Source organism: Macaca thibetana, chromosome 7 (genome assembly GCF_024542745.1).
Source record: "Macaca thibetana thibetana isolate TM-01 chromosome 7, ASM2454274v1, whole genome shotgun sequence".
NCBI lineage: Eukaryota > Metazoa > Chordata > Mammalia > Primates > Cercopithecidae > Macaca > Macaca thibetana.
In genome coordinates this window covers 125,215,283-125,234,683 of record NC_065584.1, presented here as the reverse complement: position 1 = coordinate 125,234,683, position 19,401 = coordinate 125,215,283, and the positions used below count along the sequence as shown (strand labels likewise).

The 19,401-nt window shown below is 49.3% G+C and overlaps 3 protein-coding genes across 3 annotated transcripts in view; 2 read left to right on the top strand and 1 right to left on the bottom strand.

The window, feature by feature from the left end:
• Window positions 1-19,401, top strand: part of RMDN3 (regulator of microtubule dynamics 3) — a 138,134-nt gene that overhangs the window by 48,900 nt on the left and 69,833 nt on the right. The window lies entirely within an intron of this gene.
• Window positions 1-19,401, top strand: part of DNAJC17 (DnaJ heat shock protein family (Hsp40) member C17) — a 248,318-nt gene that overhangs the window by 196,763 nt on the left and 32,154 nt on the right. Inside the window, exon 2 of the mRNA XM_050799565.1 lies at window positions 7,697-7,808. Within this exon, the coding sequence (XP_050655522.1) occupies window positions 7,731-7,808 (78 nt within the window). The 5' untranslated portion in view covers window positions 7,697-7,730. The remainder of the gene's footprint in view (window positions 1-7,696; window positions 7,809-19,401) is intronic.
• On the bottom strand, window positions 281-7,700 carry ZFYVE19 (zinc finger FYVE-type containing 19). Its single transcript, XM_050799512.1, is given in 12 exon segments — window positions 281-707; window positions 785-912; window positions 1,044-1,142; window positions 1,493-1,572; window positions 2,011-2,214; window positions 4,423-4,528; window positions 4,961-5,106; window positions 5,207-5,325; window positions 5,719-5,769; window positions 5,937-6,058; window positions 7,299-7,466; window positions 7,468-7,700. Coding segments are annotated over 12 exon segments (1,422 nt in total). The 5' UTR covers window positions 7,588-7,700; the 3' UTR covers window positions 281-628.

Sequence of the window (19,401 nt, the reverse complement as noted above, 5' to 3'; positions counted from 1 at the left end):
TGCATTGTGTGAGTAGTGGAGAGGCTGAGAAATCCAAGATGGTGGGGCCTGGTGGCTAAGTAGGGCTGCCCAGAGCTGGAGCACAGTTCAAATGAATGAATGCGCATGTTTACTTCATGTGACGCCACCAGGATGGGTAGGGTTGCTCCTGCCTGGAGAAGTTCATAGGATGGCTCAACCTTTTCCCCCATTCCCCACAACTGTGCTTACAGCCTGCTCTGTTCCTGCCACCGCTCACAGGGCCCAGGCTCACAGGGTTGTAGAAATGAGATGCTAGGCTCAATGAATCAACATACTTTATTAGATCCACTAAGTGCCAGGGGAGGGCCCTGTGCCCCAGAGCCAGGTTACAGGGCTCACCCGTAGATTCAGTCTGGTCTCTCCCCATCATGCCTCTCACTTCCAGTCTGGGCTTCTAATAGGAGGGCCCCGACTTCTTCCCTCGGCCCTCCCAGTCATCTTCTCGAATAGAGAATCTTTCCTCATTTCAGGGACACCAAAGCTCAGGAAGGGGCCTATCCATCATCAGTAGAGCCAGACAAGCTCTCCCATCGGACGTCCTGTGGCTGGGCCCAGAAATGGGTGCCACTGCCTGTGGGACTGCCTTTCCAGGAGAACCAGGGTGTCCTCAGTGCTCTCGGCCTGCACGCGGAGGGGAGTAGGCAGATGTGTGGTGCTCTTTAAGCTCAAAGGCATCATGGCCCTCTCTGTGGAACAAAGGTATACAAGTCAGGGATCCAGGCAGCCCTTGAGCCCTCCCACAGAACATTCCACCTGCACCCACCGGAAGCAGCGGGCACAGAAGAGGTCCCCGTCACAGCCAGCGCAGCGTAGGGTGGCATCCTCATTGCAGATGCAGCACCAGGGGAGCTCCTCTTCCTCAGCCTCAGGCCTGGGGTCCACATCCTGGGCCTTCAGGGACCAGACAGGCATAGAGGAAGTAAGGTACCCAGTGGGGTGTGGGAGCCGCTGCAGGAGCAGTCAGCCAGGCAGGAAGCAAGGCTGTGGGTGGCCTGGGGGTCTGCACCTGGGGCTTTTCTCACCTCAGGCTGTGTCCTTCGGGGTTGGGTCCGAGGTCGAGAAGCCTGCTCTGCCGGGATGTTAAAGCCACTTGCCTCATCCAGGGCAGCTTCTTCAGTGAGCTGCAGACAGGGTGAAGAGGTACCACTCCCTGCTCCAGGCCCAGGCCCTCCATCTCCCAGTATTTCTGTGTGCTGTGGACTTAGCTTCTCAAACTCATCTTTTTCTTTACTTGTGGCTTGTGGCTGCTGATTCCCTATCTCCAGGGACCAGTGGGCAGGTCTGGGTCACAGGGACAGTGGGGGCCCAATGAGAACTCCCAATGGGGCTCCCACACCCCACTGGGTACCTTACTTCCTCTATTCCTCTCTTGTCCCTGAAGGAGCTTCACAGTTACTGTCCAACCACAGTGGAGGTGGGGCAATGAGGCAGAGATGGGACGAGGGGTGGCAGGTGAGTAAGCCAGGCCCACCTGCTGCAGGACTCTCTGGATGGCTGTCTCCTCATCCTCGTCGTCATCACTGTCTGGGAGGCGATAGTCCTGGAGGGTCACTTGAAGAGGGAGATGGGAACAGGGGAAGGGGGAGTGAGGGTGAGAGATTTCACATGAGTGGCTGCCCTCCTGCCTCCCAGAACTGGTGCGGTTCCCAGGGGCACTTATTTCAGAGCTGAGAAGCCTCTTCAGCTACCCTGATCAGACCTGTCCCTGCCTGCCCCAGCCCTGCAGGGCTGGGCCATCACTGAAGCAGGCCTGAGGGCTAGGTTGGAGGCAGGAGTGGAAGCCTCAGCCCCTGAATGGACTGAAGGTCCCCTGCCCTCTTGGCTGCCCCTGACTCCTCCTCACCCACTGCTTTGCTCCACCACCTTCCTTGTGGCTCTGGGCTGGGCTCAGCAGATCTCTGGACACAAATACCCCCAGCACCTGACTCAGCCCTGCCAGGGAGGCCTTGACCAAGGGACACCAGTGAGCAGCTGCTCCCCAGCCTTCACCTCTCTCGGGGTCCTGTCCCCGCAGTACGGCCAGTCGCTTGGCCAGGGCCAGAATCCGTTCCTGCCTCGTGTTCTCCTCCCGCAACTCAAGTGCTGCCTCAGCCAGCAGTCTGCTCTTCTCCGCCTCCAAGGACCAGCTGGCCTGCTTCTTGGAATTAGTGCTCCCTGGGCCACCCTGGTTGAGGTCATTCTGGAGAGAGGCAGCTGGAAGGGGTAATGCCATCAGAGAGGCAGAGACTTCCCAAGATCTCTCCTCAGAAGCCAGTGAGCCCATTTCTCAACGCTTTCTTGCTCTTAAATAATTTTCTTTTTTTTTTTTGAGGCGGAGTCTCGCTCTGTCACCCAGGCTGGAGTGTAGTGGTGCCATCTCAGCTCACTGCAACCTCCGCCTCCCGGATTCAAGCAATTCTCCTGCCTCAGCCTCCCGAGTAGCTGGGATTACAGGCACGTGCCCCCATGCCCAGCTCATTTTTGTATTTTTAGTAAAGATGGGGTTTCAACATGTTGGTATCCAACTCCTGACCTTGTGATCCACCCACCTCGGCCTCCCAAAGTGCTGGGATTACAGGCGTGAGTCATCACGCCCGGCCTTTCTCAACCCTTTCTAATCACAGATCATCAGCTTTTTGCTCAGCACTAGAGCCTATGGTTTCTATTACAAATAAAATCAGTATTCCTCCATTTTCCCAAATGTAAAAAACTAGTAATCTTAGCCATGTCTTTTCCAACCACATCCATCCCCATCTACCTGATATTTTAACAGTCTGTCCTAAGGGTGGGTATCCTATGGTTTGAGAATCACTGCCCTAAAGGAACAAGACATGATGAGGCCAAGGTTCAGTCAGTCTCTTTGCCTTTCAGGGCAGGAATTACCATTTCCTGGGATCAGCACAGAGAGGGCAATGAAGCCAAGACCTTGTATATCACTGGGCAGGAAGAATTTTACCAGATTAGGTGTGGCTCTGACACAGTCACCTTCAGTTTAGTGTTTCAGAGCAAGAGGTTTAAAATTACAGCTTAGGTTTAAGTCTCATCTCTGTAGCTTAATGTCTGTGTGACCTTGGTCAAGTTCCTCAAGCTTACCAGGCCTGTTTCCTCATTTATAAAAAAGAACAGTATATACCTTATAAGATTTTTTTTTTTTAACAGGGTCTTGCTATGTTGCCCTGGCAAGTCTTAAACTCCCAGGTTCAAGCTATCCTCCCTCCTGCCTGTGCCTCCTTAGGTGTTTAGGATTACAGGCATGAGCCACCACACCTGGCCTCCTAAGATTATCAAGGCTATTCAATGAGATTGTGCCTCTAAAGCAGGATTTCTCAATCTTAGTTCTCTTGACACTTTGGACTGGGTAATTCTTCATTGCGATGTGCTGTCCTGTGACACAGTAGATTTAGTAGCATCCCTGGCTTCTATCCTCTAGGTGCCAGTAATATCCTGAGTTGTGACAACCAAAAAGTCTCTAAACGTTGCCACAAGTAGCCTGGGGGCCAAAATCATCCTTTGTTGAAAAACATTGCTCTGGCCGGGCGCGGTGGCTCAAGCCTGTAATCCCAGCACTTTGGGAGGCCGAGACGGGCGGATCATGAGGTCAGGAGATCGAGACCATCCTGGCTAACACGGTGAAACCCCGTCTCTACTAAAAAATACAAAAAACTAGCTGGGCAAGGTGGCGGGCACCTGTAGTCCCAGCTACTCCAGAGGCTGAGGCAGGAGAATGGTGTGAACCCGGGAGGCGGAGCTTGCAGTGAGCTGAGATCCGGCCACTGCACTCCAGCCTGGGCGACAGAGCGAGACTCCGTCTCAAAAAAAAAAAAAAAAAAAAAGAAAAACACTGCTCTGAAGCCTTCAAACAGCACTGTCCAACAGAATGTTCTATGATGACAGAAACATTCCATATCATGTTCTATATCTGTGCTGCCCAAGATGGCAGCCATGAAGCCCATGTGGCTACTGAGCATTGAGATGTGGCTGGTGCTACTAAATAGCTTCTTCCTCCTTATCAACATCATGATTGCAGAGAATATTCACTGAGTACTCACTATGAGTCAGATACCATCCCAAGCACTTATTGGATTATCTCATTTACTCCTCGTGATTTCCCTGAGGTAGGTTTTTCCATACATAACTTCATTTTACACATGAGGAAAGTGAGACTTAGGTCAAGTAACTTGTCCAGCATCACACAGCTAATACGTGGTAGAACTGGGAATCACTGTCTGATTCTAAAGCCCGTGCACTTAAACACTAGACTTACACTGGCTCCCTTTGGAGTAAGCACTCGATGAATCGTAACTCTTACAATGTTGATCACTCTCTGATTTACATTCATCTCCCAGAGGGTGGACAGCAGAGCCTCTCCAGTCTGGGGAAAGAGGTGGGGCAGATTCCTAAGGAGCCAAATGGAGGGGTTACCTGGGCCTCCTCCTTTCCAGCTGTCGATAGCCACCTCAGCTGCCAGCTGCGTTAGCAGATCCTGTGTCTGCTGGGCTTGGGTCCTGTTGTCTGGTGTGTGATGTGCCTGTCCAGACGAGGAAACCTCAGTGGAGAGCAGGGGTAGCCCAGAAGCAGTCTAGGTCAGGGATGGATGCTAAGGAGTTCTCAAAGCCCAGGGAAAGGAGAAGGATCCACGGCCCACATAATCAAGTAGGTCTGGCAGTCCCCAACAGGACTGAGGGGCCACTTTTTCCTGCCCTACCCAATTGTGCTGTTTGTCCCTGGTCCCCGGGTCTGGTAGCAGGCCTGAGGATCAGGAGGTAGGGGTGGCAGGCTTTGCCAACTCCTGCAAAGTACATAAAATACAAAGGTTGGTGCAAAAGTAACTGAGGTTTTTGCAATTAAAAGTAATAACAAAAACTGCAATTACTTTTGTACAACCCCAATACCTGTGTCTGGGCATCTGCTGGGTCCTCCCCCTAGCACTCCTGCTTCTCTCCTAAGCCATAACACTCACCGGCTGGGGGGTTTGAGAAGGTAGAACTCTGCCCTGCAACGCCGCAAGTCGTGCCTCCATTTCCCGGGTGGAAGGGATGGAGCCCTGACGTTCATCCTTTAGCGCAGCCAGTCGTGCCTCTATCTCTTCCTGTGAGGGGACTAACTCTGCAATTGGCACGGAGGGAGCCTTGTAAGGGCCAGAGGCATCTCAGTCCCAGAAGCCCTGGACTGTGTCCTCTAGGCAACCCCATCTGCCCCCGCTCACTGGGCTTGTTCTCCTGGCGGAGTCGTGCTAGGCGCTCAGCAATCATCTGGTCTTGTCGGGTCAGTCCCTGGCTCTGGGAAGTGCTGGGCTTCTGCCTGGCTTCCAAGGCTGCCACACGCCTGGCAGGATATGAGATAGAGGCTCTTGAAGAAGGCAGAGGGGAAGAGTGAAGGCACCCACTCACTGTTTCCCATTCAAATCGAATCATTTCTGGGCACCTAGGGAGGCCTCCAGTGGGCAATCTGCTGTGCCCCTCACTCATGCCACCCTGCAGCCCAACCTGGCTGACCAGCCAGAGGGTCTAGCTGAAAGGACAAGCTATACCTAGTGCCTGTCCTGGAGAGAGGGCTGAAGAGCTGCTTTAGAAGCCCAAGAGGGCAGTGAGGAGCTGGAGAGGAGAGCATTCTCCTGATTCTGTGCTCATTCCATCTAGAAGATTCGGGGAGGGTCTTTCCCTATGGCTCCCTTAGCCTTTCCCCAACCCTCTTTGTCTTTTTCTCTTCAGCACTTACTTCTTATAGTTCTGAGGTGGTGACCACTTGGAGGCATTGGCAGAAGATCCTCTACAGAGAGGAAATCTAGTGTTATAAGTCCTGCCATCCCACCAGGTAGTGCCCCCCACTCCAAACACTTCCTCGGCTGACTCTCGCCACAGAGTACAAAGCTGTGAGGGCTGGCCAGATGCCCACTGCCATACTTGACTGAACTTTCACCCATGCCTGCCTCTCACCTGGTCAGGACCTCGTGGCATTGCTTGCAGACTTTCTGTTGGGTGTTCCCAGTCCGAGGCACTGCTGCATTGAAGCTTAGGCAGCCTGAACAAAAAGCCCTGCCACAATTCTTACAGCCATACTACAAGAAACATGAAACAGGAGATCCACCTCTCACCTGCCCCTGCAGGCTGCTCCCAGGGACTCTCCAATCTCACACACAGAGAAGTCACTGAAGTTATGGCCAGCTGCTGGGAGGAGGAAGAGGAGTGGGGCCCCTAAGGCCTAGGGGTGGAGAGTAAAGCAATTCCTCGGTTTCCAGCATCTTATTCAAGCCAAATGAAGGTTTATACAAAATTTCCATGCTTTCTACCCTGTCTTCAATTCCCTGACCCAGGGGTGTAGAAGGCAGATAGATAAAACCAGTATTTCAGGCCACTGACTCTTCCACAAAGGAGAATCAGAGACTGGGCAGAGCCCATGCCTCCTCTGCTCTTGCAGAGATGGAGGGAGGCTTGGCTCAGGATGGGCTAACAATAGCCTCCATTTATTAAGCACTTACTATGTACCAGGCACTAAACCCAGTACTTAACATTCATCATGTGATTTATTCCTCACAATTTACACACATTATTTTACTTAATCTTGATGCCAACCGTGATTATACTTGTTTCGAGAGGAACAGAGGTCCTTTTACCCAAACCAAGGTCACCCCCTCAGTAAGATAGCAGATCTCAGATTTGAACCCTGACTCCAAAATCCAGGTTGGTAAACGCTACACAGTCCTGCCTTCCTACATGATACTAATTTACTCCATCTGGTTCCCAGCATCTCCTGGTCAGAATCCCTAGCCACAACTGAGGCAGAGGGGGCCTGCAGTTTACTAGAGGAATCTGGCAGGTCTGTGATAAGGACAGGACAGCTACCCTTCACCATGGTGCCCGTGAATCAGGAGGAAGTGTGGTAACCGAACTCGAGCGACCTGGAGAAGGGCGGGCTGCGGGATGGGGAAGGTTCAGAGCGGAGAGAGTAACGGGCTTGGTGTGATAGACACCGCGCTTCAGAGGGGCAGGGTGGAGAGAAAAAAACCGCCAGATGCTACACTGGGCCGACAGAAAAGAGTAGCGTTGCAAAAATGACGGCAGCGCGCTTTACAGTTTATAGGGAACTCTCAACCTAAAGCACTTCAGTGGACCCTCACATAAACTCAGAAAGCGAGGGAATGTTAGTCCCATTTTACAGAAATGGAAACTGAGGATCAATGACTTCATCAAAACTACATAGCTGGAAAGGGGCCGTAAGACCAAGTTTTGGACGTTAAGTCCCGCGCTTTTCCCTCCTCTCCTCCCTGGCCCTGCAGCTTTCGGGGAGGGAAGACTCGCCTCCTTCTTGAAGAGGGTGAACTTGACAGCGCAGCCGTAGCACCTACTCTCCATGGTGGCTCCCAGCACCGCAGGATCTGCAGAGTTGAAGTCACGCCGGCCAAGTCCTAGGCCCCTGGTACCCTCACCCCAGCTCCGCCCTTCCCTTCCCTGCCCTGCCACGCCCTGCCCCGCCCCACACGCCCACTGGCACTGTCCGGCCGCGACCTACAGCGGGGAATCCGCACGCTCCCCTGCAGCCAGCATACGGCAGCGGCGGCAACGGGGGCTGCTGGGAGTCGTAGTTCATTCACGACTGCCAGCCTCCCTCAGAGTCAGTCAAGCCTGACCCAGAACACAATTCCCAGAGGGCTAGGCGCCACTCGGAGCCGGCAGTCCCCACGCGCGCTTAGACTCTTGGGAGTTGTAGTACGAATCCGTCAGGCCAGAACCATGGCAGTGACCAAGGAGCTGTTACAGATGGACCTGTACGCGCTGCTAGGCATTGAGGAGAAGGCAGCGGACAAAGAGGTGAGAATGGTGGCGAGGAAGGCTGATCCTGAGAGGTCTGGCGGCCCTTCCTGTCCTAGCGCCAGGGCCGCGGCTGGTATCCGCTCTCCAGGTTCATTCGGGTCCTGGGCGGGGAGCGAGGGTCGGCCCTATGCCCTCCGCAGCGGGCTCCCAGACATTTCCTGGACGGTCCGAGGGCCTCAAGAGGAAGCGGGGAACAGAGGGCTCTTCGCGCCGGGTGGCTGTGCTCTCCCTGTGGCCTCTGTCTGCTAGAGGCCGCGGGGTGAGGCTGCGAGGGAACGCTAGCCTCCTCTGCGCTTGCGCAGTCTCGGCCTCCGTTTCCGCTTCTGCCTTGGCTGTGACAAGAGGTGCCTCGTTTCAGTCTCTTCTGCAGGCTGATTTAATTCCTCCACTTAGAGCCTAGGGCGAAAGAAAAGTCAGATCTCAAGGCCTCTCCACTCCCTTTTCATGCCCCCTTGCCAATGTGACCGATGACCCTTCTGTCTCTATTTTCTTTTCCACTCTAGCCCATTGATTCTTTTCAGGTAGCTGATGCCCTTCTCAGCATGTGCTCGTTAGTGGGCTAAAAGCAGGAGGATCAGAAAGTTAAGGCAGACGGCCTAGAGTTCCATGCTACCTTAGGTGTTGATAAAAGATGCCAGGGAGTGAAACACTGATCAAGCTGGATTTAGGATTTCTGTTATCTCCCCCTGGATCATGGTGGTAGTTTTAACAATATAGGGAGAGGCGTTCATCAAATGAAAATTAGTGCCCAACTGAGCCGAGATCGCGCCACTGCACTCCATCCTGGGCGGCAAAGCAAGACTCCGTCTCAAAAAAAAAAAGTAAAATTAGTGCCCATTAGGCCGGGTGCGGTGGCTCACACTTCTAATCCCCGCACTTTGGGAGGCCGAGGCGGGCGGATCACGAGGTCAGGAGTTCAAGACCAGCCTGGCCAATATGGTGAAAGCCCGTCTCTATTAAAAATACAAAAACTAGCCAGGCGTGGTGGCACGCACCAATAGCCTCAGCTACTCGGGGGGCTGAGGCAAGAGAATCGCTGGAACCCGGGAGGTGGAGGTTGTAGTGAGCCAAGATTGTGCCACTGCACTCCAGCCTGGGTGACAGAGCGAGACTCCGTCTCAAATTAAAAAAAAAAAAAAAAAGGAAAAAAGAAAATTAGTGCCCACTATTGTCCCTGTACTTCTGAGCTGCCCTGCTCATGGGGTGAGTGAGCTTTTGAGAAGAGGAAGCTCTGGGGCAGAAAATCAGGGAGACCCAGAGGGTCCCTGAGAGATGCTGTCAACCTGCACAAATCTGTCCCCTGCAGCCGCAGTTGAAATCAGAAGTGGCCATGGCATGTCTATGAAGCATCAAAAGCATCTGCTCCACCTCTCTCATGTTTTAATATTTTAGGATTAATAATTCCTGACACCTGTATAATGCTTACTATGTCCTAGACAGTACTTTTTTCCTGGATTGTATTCTAAGTGCTCTCCGTTTGCAAATTATTATTTTTAAAATTCTTTATTTATTATTATTTTTTGAGACGGAGTCTTGCTCTGTCGCCCAGAGCTGGAGTGCAGTGGCGCAATCTCAGCTAATTGCAACTTCTGCCTCCTAGGTTCAAGTGATTCTCCTGCCTCAGCCTCCCGAGTAGCTGGGACTATAGGCATGCACCAGCACACCTGGCTAATTTTTTTTTTTTTTTTCCGTGATCTTCCCACCTCGGCCTCCCAAAGTGCTGGGATTACAGGTGAGAGCCACCATGCCCTGCCTGCATATTATTTAATTAGTACTTTATTACTAGTGGGAAATTATTTGAGACATTTCACCCAAGATCCGAGTGGGAAATCTGGAGTTTTGGGGTTTTGTTTTTTTTTTTTTTGAGATGGAGTCTCACTCTGTTGCCCAGGCTGGAGTGCAGTGATGCAATCTTGGCTCACTGCAACCTCTGCCTCCCAGGTTCAAGGAATTCTCCTGCCTCAGCCTCCTGAGCAGCTGGGATTACGGGCATGTGCCACCATGCCCAGCTAATTTTTGTGTTTTTATCAGAGACAGGGTTTCACCCTGTTGGTCAGGCTGGTCTTGAACTCCTGACCTCAAGTGATCCACCAGCCTTGGCCTCCCAAAGTGCTGGGATTACAGGCATGAGCTACCGCGCCCAGCTGAAATCTAGAGTTTCTAACCCTGAACTTGAGAACTCCTGAGGAAGTCAGTTGGAAGCCATTCTCTATTAATTAGAGAAGTTACATAATCAGATTTTCTTTTTTTTTAATTCTAGTTTTTGAGAAAAGATCTCTCTCATTCAGGCTGGAATGCAGTGGCACAGTCACAGCTCGCTGCAGCCTCGACTTCCTGGGCTCAAGTCAACCCACCTCAGCCTCCCATGTAGCTGGGACTGCAGGTGTGCATCATCATGCCTGGCTAATTTGTTTTGTGTGTGGGGTGTGTGTGTGTGTGTGTGTGTGTGTGTGTGTGTGTGTTTTTCTCCCAGAGATGGGGTCCAGCTGTATTGCCCAGGCTGGTCTCAAACTCCTGGGCTCAAGTGATCCTCCTGCCTTGGTCTCCCAGAGTGCTGGGATTGCACGTGTGAGCCACTGTGCCCTGCCCATAATTGGATTTTAAAGAAAGTATTCAGCTGAATGTGATGGCTCACACCTGCAATTCCAGCACTTTGGGAGGCCAAGGTGGAAGGAATGCTTGAGGTCAGGAGTTTGAGACCAGCCTGGGAAACATAGTGAGACTCTGTCTCTCCATATATATAAAAAACAAACAAAAAAAAAGCTGGGCAGGGTGTTACACGCCTGTAGTCCTCACTACATGGAAGGCTGAGGTGGGAGGATCACTTGAGCCTGGGAAGTTGCAGTGAGCTATGATTTTGCCACTGCATTCCAGCCTGGATGACAGGGTGAGACCCTGCCTCTCTTAAAAAAGAAACGAGAAAAGAAAAGAAAAGAAAAAAGGAAAGAAAAGAAAATTCAACTCTAGTCTGCATAATGAAAATGGGTGGGGGTGGGAGGAATGGAAGAGCTGCCACTAGGGGGTCAGGTGGGGCTGGTGTCTAGGCAAGAGACCAAGGTCTGAGCTGGGCAATAGTGACTGGGATCCAGTTCTAACTCAGATGAGATAAGGGATATGTGTGAAGCCTCTTTATAAAGCGTAACAGGTGCTGTTCCTGCCTTTTAGTAGGAGAGGCAAGATTCATGCATACAAGGGAGACATGGTAAGTTCCTTAAGAGGGGTACAAAGTGCTGTGGATGTTCAGTGTAGGCTGAGATTGCTTTTAGTTTGAGAGAAGGGATAAAGGAAGTAGAGAAGGTATTTGGGGCCTTGAAGAATGAGAAGAGTTTGGACATGTGGAGGTGGAGGCAGGGCATTCTAAGAAAGCAAATGTATATATTAATACGTACAGTCTATTTTGGAGCATAAGTAGGTGGCACCCTCAAAGAGGCCTTACCTATTTTTCTTTTTCATAGCAGCCAGTTCTCCTTTCTAGCACTTATTCCCATTTGCACTTTGGTTACACTGGCTAGCTTCATGGCAACAGACACTTTTTGGTAGAAAACAAGAGAGACCTAGGCCCTGGTGTCCCCTCACCATGGTTTAATACCTGTCATAGCCAACCTAGGTTGCTGTCATAGGGCAACCTAGAGGATACACAAATATTTCAAGTGTATACAAGGAAGAACTCCTAAACTGGTTGTCCAAATAGCCTGGGAGTTCTCAATTTGGCCTCTACAGAAAGTCTCCAGGAACTGGGTGAAGGAACCTCTGAAAATCATGTGTGATATTTTTTATGTATTTATTCTGGAGGAGAGGGGGACATTTTTTTTTCTTTCTTTTTTTTTTTTTTTTTTTTTTTTTTTTTTGAGGCAGGGTCTCTCCCTGTTACCCATGCTGGAGTCAGTGGCATGATTACTGCTCACTGCAAACTCCTTCTCCTGGCCTCAAGCAATCCTCCCGCCTCAGCCTCAAAAGTAACTGGGACCACAGGTGTGCACCACCATGCCCGGCTAATTTTTGTATTTTTGTAGAGATGGGGTTCCACCATGTTGGCCACGTTGGTCTTGAACTCCTGGGTTCAAGCAATCCTCCCGCCTTGGCCTCCGAAAAGTGTTGGGATTATAGGCATGAGGTACCACACCTGGCCAGAGGAGGGAATTTTAATTCAAAAAAGGTTAAAGAAGCCCTGATGGAGGCCAAGCTCCCTGTGTTACTGATGGTGAAACTGCGGCTCAGAGAAGTGGGTTAGTGGCAGAATTGAGACTAGAACCCTGATGCTCAGGCCTCTGCTCCGTCTACTAAGGCTCCCTGGCCCTGTCCAGCGCGGTTCAGTGGTAGTGATGAGCACCACTACCAAATTTAACTTGTGTTCAGACTACTTCTCTGAATCCCTAATCCATGTATCTATCTGCCTGTTTGATCCCTCCATTTGGATGTTTCACAGCAGTCTAAATCTTACTACATCCAAAAATTGGCCAGGCACAGTGGCTTATGTCTAATCCCAGCACTTTGGGAGGCCCAGGCAGGCACATCACCTGAGGTCAGGAGTTTGAGACCAGCCTGGCCAACAGGGTAAAATCCCATCTCTACTAAAAATACAAAAATTAGCCAGACGCAGTGGCATGTGCCTGTAGTCCCAGCTACTGGGAGGCTGAGGCAGGAGAATCGCCTGAACCTGGGAGGCGGAGGTTGCAGTGAGCTGAGATCAAGTCACTGCACTCCAGCCTGGGTGACAGAGCTAGAATCTGTCTCAAAAAAAAAAAAAAAAAATTGAACTCTTTCAAGTCTCTCTCCAAACCTGCTCCTTCCTTGGATTTCCCTATCTTATGGCACCACCATCCATCTATTCAAGCTAGGAACCTGGAGTCATTCTCAGTACCTCCCTGTCGTCTCACCCATGCCATCTAGAACATCACCGGGTCCTGATGAGTCAGGCTCCCAAATAATCCTCAAACCTGTTCACCCTCTCTGTCTCCACCACCACCACTCCAGCCCAGGCCCCCATCCACTCAGCCGAATGTTTCAAGGAGCTTGCCAACCTGTTTCTGCTTTCAGCCTATTCCATTCTGATCTATTGGGCCTCTCCAGTTCTCCTCACAGAAAATGGAGTGACTTTGCTACTCCCTGAAAACCCTATTTAGCACTTTTAATAAAATACTCAATAGAATTTCTTAGCCCATTCATTCATTTTCCTCTGCCAGGAATGCTCTTCCTCCCCTTCTGCTAATCTGAGTTGCTTTCACTTGTCCTTCAGAACTCAGTTGAAATGGCATTCTCAGAGAAGCCTTGCCTATATTCTCTTTCATAGCAGCTGGCTTTTCTTTTTTCTAACACTTATTTCAGTTTGCATTTATGTATTTATTTGTGTGATTATTTGTCTCATACCTTAATGCCCTCTGCACTGCTGCTTCTGAGGACCAGATCTGATTCAGGCTCTTCCGTAGCAGCCCCTTCCCTGGTGACTGGCACATAGTAGGCTCTCAATAAGTATTTGTTGAATGAATGAAGTAGTAGCTAAAGAGACCACTGCAACAACTTTACTTGACAATCAGGAGACCAAGGGCAGTCACTGCCTCTCTCAGGGCCTGACTTTCCCCAAATGTAAAATGAAGGAGTAGGGCAAACTACAGTTTGAGGGGGCAAATGGCCCATGACCTTTTTTTTTTGAGACAAGAGTCTCACTGTCACCCAGGCTGGAGTGTGGTGGTGTAATCTTGGCTCACTGCAACCTCTGCCTCCCGAGTTCAAGCAATTCTCTGCTTCAGTCTCCGGAGTAGCTGAGATTACAGGCACTCACCACCACACCCGGCTAATTTTTGTATTTTTAGTAGAGACGGGGTTTCACCATCTTGGCCTGGCTGATCTTGAACTCCTGACCTCGTGATCCACCTGCCTCGGCCTCCCAAAGTGCTAGGATTACAGGCGTAAGCCACCACACTCAGCCAACCTTTTTTTTTTTTAATGGTTTATGTGCTAAGAATGGTTTTTACATGTTTAAATGGTTGTAGAAAAAAAACACAGCTCGACAACCAAAAAACAAACAACTCAGTTAAAAAATGGCCAAGCCAGGAGTTTGAAGTTACAGTGAACTCTGATCATGCCACTGTGCTCCAGCCTGGGTGACAGAGTGAAACTCTGTCTGTAAAAAAATTTTAAAAAAAGGAGGGTGGTGGGGGCAAAGAACCTCAATAGACATTTCTCCAAAGAAGATAATACAAATGGCTAATAAGCACATGAAAAGATGCTCAACTTCACTAGTCATTAGGTAAATGCAGATCAAAACCATTTTGAGTCCAGGTGCGGTGGCTCACACCTGTAATCCCAGCACTTTGGGAGGCAGAGGCAGGTGGATCACCTGAGGTCAGGAGTTCAAGACCAGCCTGGCCAACATAGTGAAACCCCATCTCTACTAAAAACACAAAAATTAGCCGGGCGTAGTGGCAGGCGCCTGTAGTCTCATCTACTTGAGGAGGCAGGAGAATCGCTTGAACCTGGGAGGCAGAGGTTGCAGTGAGCAGAGATCATGCCACTGCACTCCAGACTGGGCAACGGAGCAAGACTCCGTCTCAAAAAACAAACAAACAATGTTGTGATACCACTTCACACCCATTAAGATAGCTATTATGAGACAAAAAAAAAAAAAAAAAAAAAAAAAAAGGCAGCCGGGCGCGGTGGCTCAAGCCTGTAATCCCAGCACTTTGGGAGGCCGAGACGGGCGGATCACGAGGTCAGGAGATCGAGACCATCCTGGCTAACACGGTGAAACCCCGTCTCTACTAAAAAAATACAAAAAACTAGCCGGGCGAGGTGGTGGGCGCCTGTCGTCCCAGCTACTCCGGAGGCTGAGGCAGGAGAATGGCGTGAACCCGGGAGGCAGAGCTTGCAGTGAGCTGAGATCCATCCAGCCACTGCACTCCAGCCTGGGCGACAGAGAGAGACTCCGTCTCAAACAAACAAAAAAAAGGCAAAAAAAACCCCTGGTGTGATGGCTTATGGAGAGGCTAAGGTGGGAGGATTGCTTGAGCTCAGGAGTTCCAGGCTACAGTGCGCTCTGATTGTGCCACTGCCCTCTGGCCTGGGTGACAGAGCGAGACCTTGTTCTAAAAATAAAAAGTAAAAAGAGAGAGAGAGAAATAAATGTTGGTGAGGATGTAGAGAAATTGGAGCCCTGTGCATTGCTGTGGTGCAGATACTGTAAGATGGTATGATGATTTCTCAAAAAATTAAACATAGCATTATCATATGACTCAACAATTATCATATGATTCATATGGTAATTAAATATAGAAGTAATATGATCCAGCAACAGAAACAAATACAAAACAACAAAGGAGAATATACAGCAAAGACCATATGTAGCTCCCTAAAATTTTTACTCTCTGGCCCTTTACAGAAAAATCTGCTCATCCTTGTTCAAGTTAGGGACAAGTTCCTTTCTGTACACTCTGCCTTTGTGTACACGAAAGTAGCCTTTCTGCAAATGTTCTTCCCTCGTATCACAACAAACCTAGCAGGCCAGAAGTGGGCTAAACACCACCTTTCATGGGGATTTAACAATCAGCCATTCTCCTTGTTCCCTGTCCAGCCCTAGAGGAGACAGGCAGGGCATGGTGTGGGTTTTTTTTGTGGGAAAGCCTTAAGTTGAGGACCTGGGTTTCGGGTGGAAGTGCTCCTGGGGAGAGGATCCATCTCCTGCTAGAGCCTGAAGCAGCGAGCGCCAAATTCTTACACACACACTCACAAGGCGGGGCACCACGCTGCCAGAATGAAGGGTTAAGTTGTAAGTTAACGCTGTTTGCAAACCTTCAAGAGAGATTCCAAAGTAATCTCAGGAATTACCTGGGTGACTGCAGTGGCCTTTGAATCCTTTTCCTATTTCTGTTCTTGATCCTCTTGATCCTCTTCACACAGCAGCCAGAGTGAGCCTTTAGAATGTGAATCAGATTTTGTCACCTCTGGTCACAACTCCCAGTGGCTTCTCACCAGTCCTAGAATGAAATCGGAAGTCCTTCCCCTGGCCCATGTGGCTCTTATTGCCTGTCCTGCACGTTCCCTGCCACCACTCTCCCCTTTGCTCACTGTGCTCCAGCCACATCAGTCCTCCTGATATTTCCTACAACATTGTGATAAACAATATATTTAACACAAAATTTACTACTTACCATTTTCATCCTTTTTGATTATAGGATTCAGTGGCATTAAGTACATTTACATTGTTGTGCAGCCATCACCACCATCCATCTCTAGAACTTTTCCATCACTTTAAACTGAAACTCTATACTCAACAAACAGTGATTCCCCGTTCCCTTCTCCCCCAGGCTACTGTGACCCACTCTTCTACTTTCTTTCTCTATGTGAATTTGACTATTCTATGAACCTCATATAAGTGCAACCATGCAATATTTGTCTTTTTGTGTAGGCTTATTTCGCTTAATTAACATCATGCTTTCAAGGTTCAGCCATGTTGTAGCATGTGTCAGAGCTTCCTTCCTTTTTGAGGTTGAATAATATTCCATTTTATGTATATACCACATTTCGTTTATCCATTCATCTGTCGATGAATATTTTGGTTGTTTCCAGCTTTTGACTATTGTGAATAATGCTAGTATGAATGTGGGTTAGAAATCTGTTTGAGCCAGGTGCCGTGGCTCACACCTGTAATCCCAGCACTTTGGGAGGCCGAGGCTGGTGGACTGCCTGAAGTCAGGAGTTCAAGACCAGCCTGGCCAATATGGTGAAACCCTGACTACTAAAAATAGAAAAACTAGCCAGGCATGGTGGTGGGTGCCTGTAATCCCAGCTACCCAGGGGGGCTGAGGGAGGAGAATTGCTTGAACCCAGGAGGCGGAGGTTGCAGTGAGCCGAGATCGTGCTACTGCCCTCCAGCCTGGGCAACAGAGGGAGACTCTATCTCAAAAAAAAAAAAAAAAAAAAAAATCGGCTGGGTGCTGTGGCTCACACCTGTAATCCCAGCACTTTGGGAGGCTGAGGCAGGTGCATCGTCCAAGGTCAGGAGTTCAAGACCAACTTGGCCAACATAGTGAAACCCTGGCTCTACTAAAAATAGAAAAATTAGCTGGGCATGGTGGCGGGCGCCTGTAATCCCACTACTTAGGGAGTCTGAGGCAGAAGAATCACTTGAACCCAGAGGCGGAGGTTGCAGTGAGCCAAGATTGTGCCATTGTACTCCAGCCTGGGCAACAAGAGCGAAAGTCTGTCTCAAAAAAAAAAAAAAAGAAAGAAAAGAAATCTGTTTGAGTTCCTACTTTATGAATTTTTTGTGGTTATTGAAACAAGGTCTTGCTCTGTTGCCCAGGCTGGAGTGAAATTGTGCGATCACAGCTCACTGCAGCCTCAACCTCCTGGGCCCAAGTCATCCTCCCACTTCAGTCTCCTGAGTAGCTAGGACTACAGGCATGTACCATCATGCCCAGCTGATTTTTAAATTTTTTGTAGAGATGGGATTTTGCTATGTTGCCCAGGCCGGTCTCAAACTCCTGGCCTGAAGCAGAGTCCCTACTCTAATTTCTTGTGCTAGTGCGGTGGTTAATGCCTGTAATCCCAGCACTTTGGGAGACTGAGGCAGAATTGCTTGAGCCTAGGAGCTTGAGATCAGCCTGAGCAACATGGCGAAACCTTGTCTCTACAAAAAAGAAAAGAAGAAATTAGCTCATTGTGGTGGCACACGCCTGTAGTCCCAGCTACTCTACTCGGGAGGCTGAGGTGGGAGCATTGCTTTAGCCAAGGAGGTCAAGGCTATAGTGAATTGAACCACTTCACTCCAGCCTTGGTGACAGCAAGATTGGGTCACAAAAACAAAACAGTTCTTTTGAGTATATACCCAGAAGGAGAACTGCTAGATCATATGGTAATTCTATGCTTAATGTTTTGAGGACATACCGGCTTCCACAATGGCTGTGCCATTTAACCTTCCCACCAGCAATGCACAGGAGTTCCATTTTCTCCACATCCTTTCAACACTTAATTTTCTGTTTTCTTTGGATAATAACCATCCTAATAAGTATGAAGTGGGCCTCCTGTGATTTTTTCCAGCACACCTAACACATTCCTGATTTTCAGGGCCTTTACACATGCTAATCCTTCTGCTAGAACATTCTTTCTCTGGGCAGTCGTCCATCTCCCACACCTAATTCAGATTTCCATTCAAATATCATCTGCTCAGAGAGGCTTTTCCTGACCACCTATTTAAATGAGCTACCCCCACACCCTTATCTGCTGTATATTTCGAAGTAGATCTCACTACTACACATTATAGTACATGCCCATTTGCTTACCATTGCTCTCCCCATTAGAATGTAAAAAATCCAGGAAGGAAAGGACTTCCTCTGTTTTGTTTACTACAGTGTCTCCAGCACCTAGAACAATGCCTCGCCCTTGGTAGATGCTCAATAAATCTTTGCTGAATGATTGATGAACATGCATTCTTATTTTCTTGGGCAGTAATATTTTATGACGAAGTGAAGTTATTAGACTGAGAGTAAATATATTTACAAGCTTTTGGTTTATAATGCAGAATTGCATTTCAGAAAGGTCATACTGACTTATACTCTCACCCGGTAGGTAGGAAGTCGCCCATCTCTCCACTTGCAGCCCTGACTCTAGAAAGCAGCATGCTGTGTGCTTGGTGCCTTGCCCAGAGCAGGCACACACTGAACCTATTTTATTTTATTTTATTTTATTTTATTTTATTTTATTTTAGACAGAGTCTCACTCTGTTGCCCAGGCTGGAGTGCAGTGGCATGATCTTGGCTCACTGCAACCTCTGCCTCTTGGGTTCAAGTGATTCTCCTGCCTCAGCCTCCCAAGTAGCTGGGACTACAGGCGCCCACCACCACGCCCGGCTAATTTTTGTATTTTTAGTAGAGACGGATGTCACCATGTTGGCCAGGCTGGTCTTGAACCCCTGACCTTGTGATCCGCCCGCCCCGTTCTCCCAAAGTGCTGGGAGCCATCACGCCCAGCCCACACTGAACGTTTATTAAATCAAACTTGAGAGTGCCTGGTTCTTTTTCATTTCCCTTCCTTTTCTCCATGAGTGTTTTAGAGGAGGGTTGAAACATTTCCCTTAAACAGCATTTTTATTAAGTGCCTGTTTTGTGTCAAACTCTGAGCCTGGTGCTAAGGATACAAATGTGAAGAGAAGCAGTTTTAGGGCCCCCACATCTTGTCTGTTTCCATCTTCTCTGTCTCTTGCTCCCGGGGCCCATCATTTTGAAATGCAGAGGCTAACGTTGGCAGTTTTAGAAATTCGTGTTTTTCTTCCTTCCCTCCCTCCCTCACTTCCATCCCTTTCATCCCTTCTATCCCTTCCTCCCTGCCTTCCTTCCTTTTTTTGAGACACCATCTCCCTCTCCCACCCAGGATGGAGTGCAGGTGCGTGGTCATGGAAGCAATCCTCCCGCCTCGGCCTCCTAAAGTGTTGGGATCACAGGCACGAGCCACTGTGCCCAGCCTAGAAGTTTATGTTTTCTAATCAGTTGATGATTTCCTAGAGAGGATCTTGGTGCAGAAAATAACAGGTTTTCCAGAGAGGAGCAAGAGTCAGCTAAAAATACATATTAAAAATAAATTTACAGTGGCTCATGCC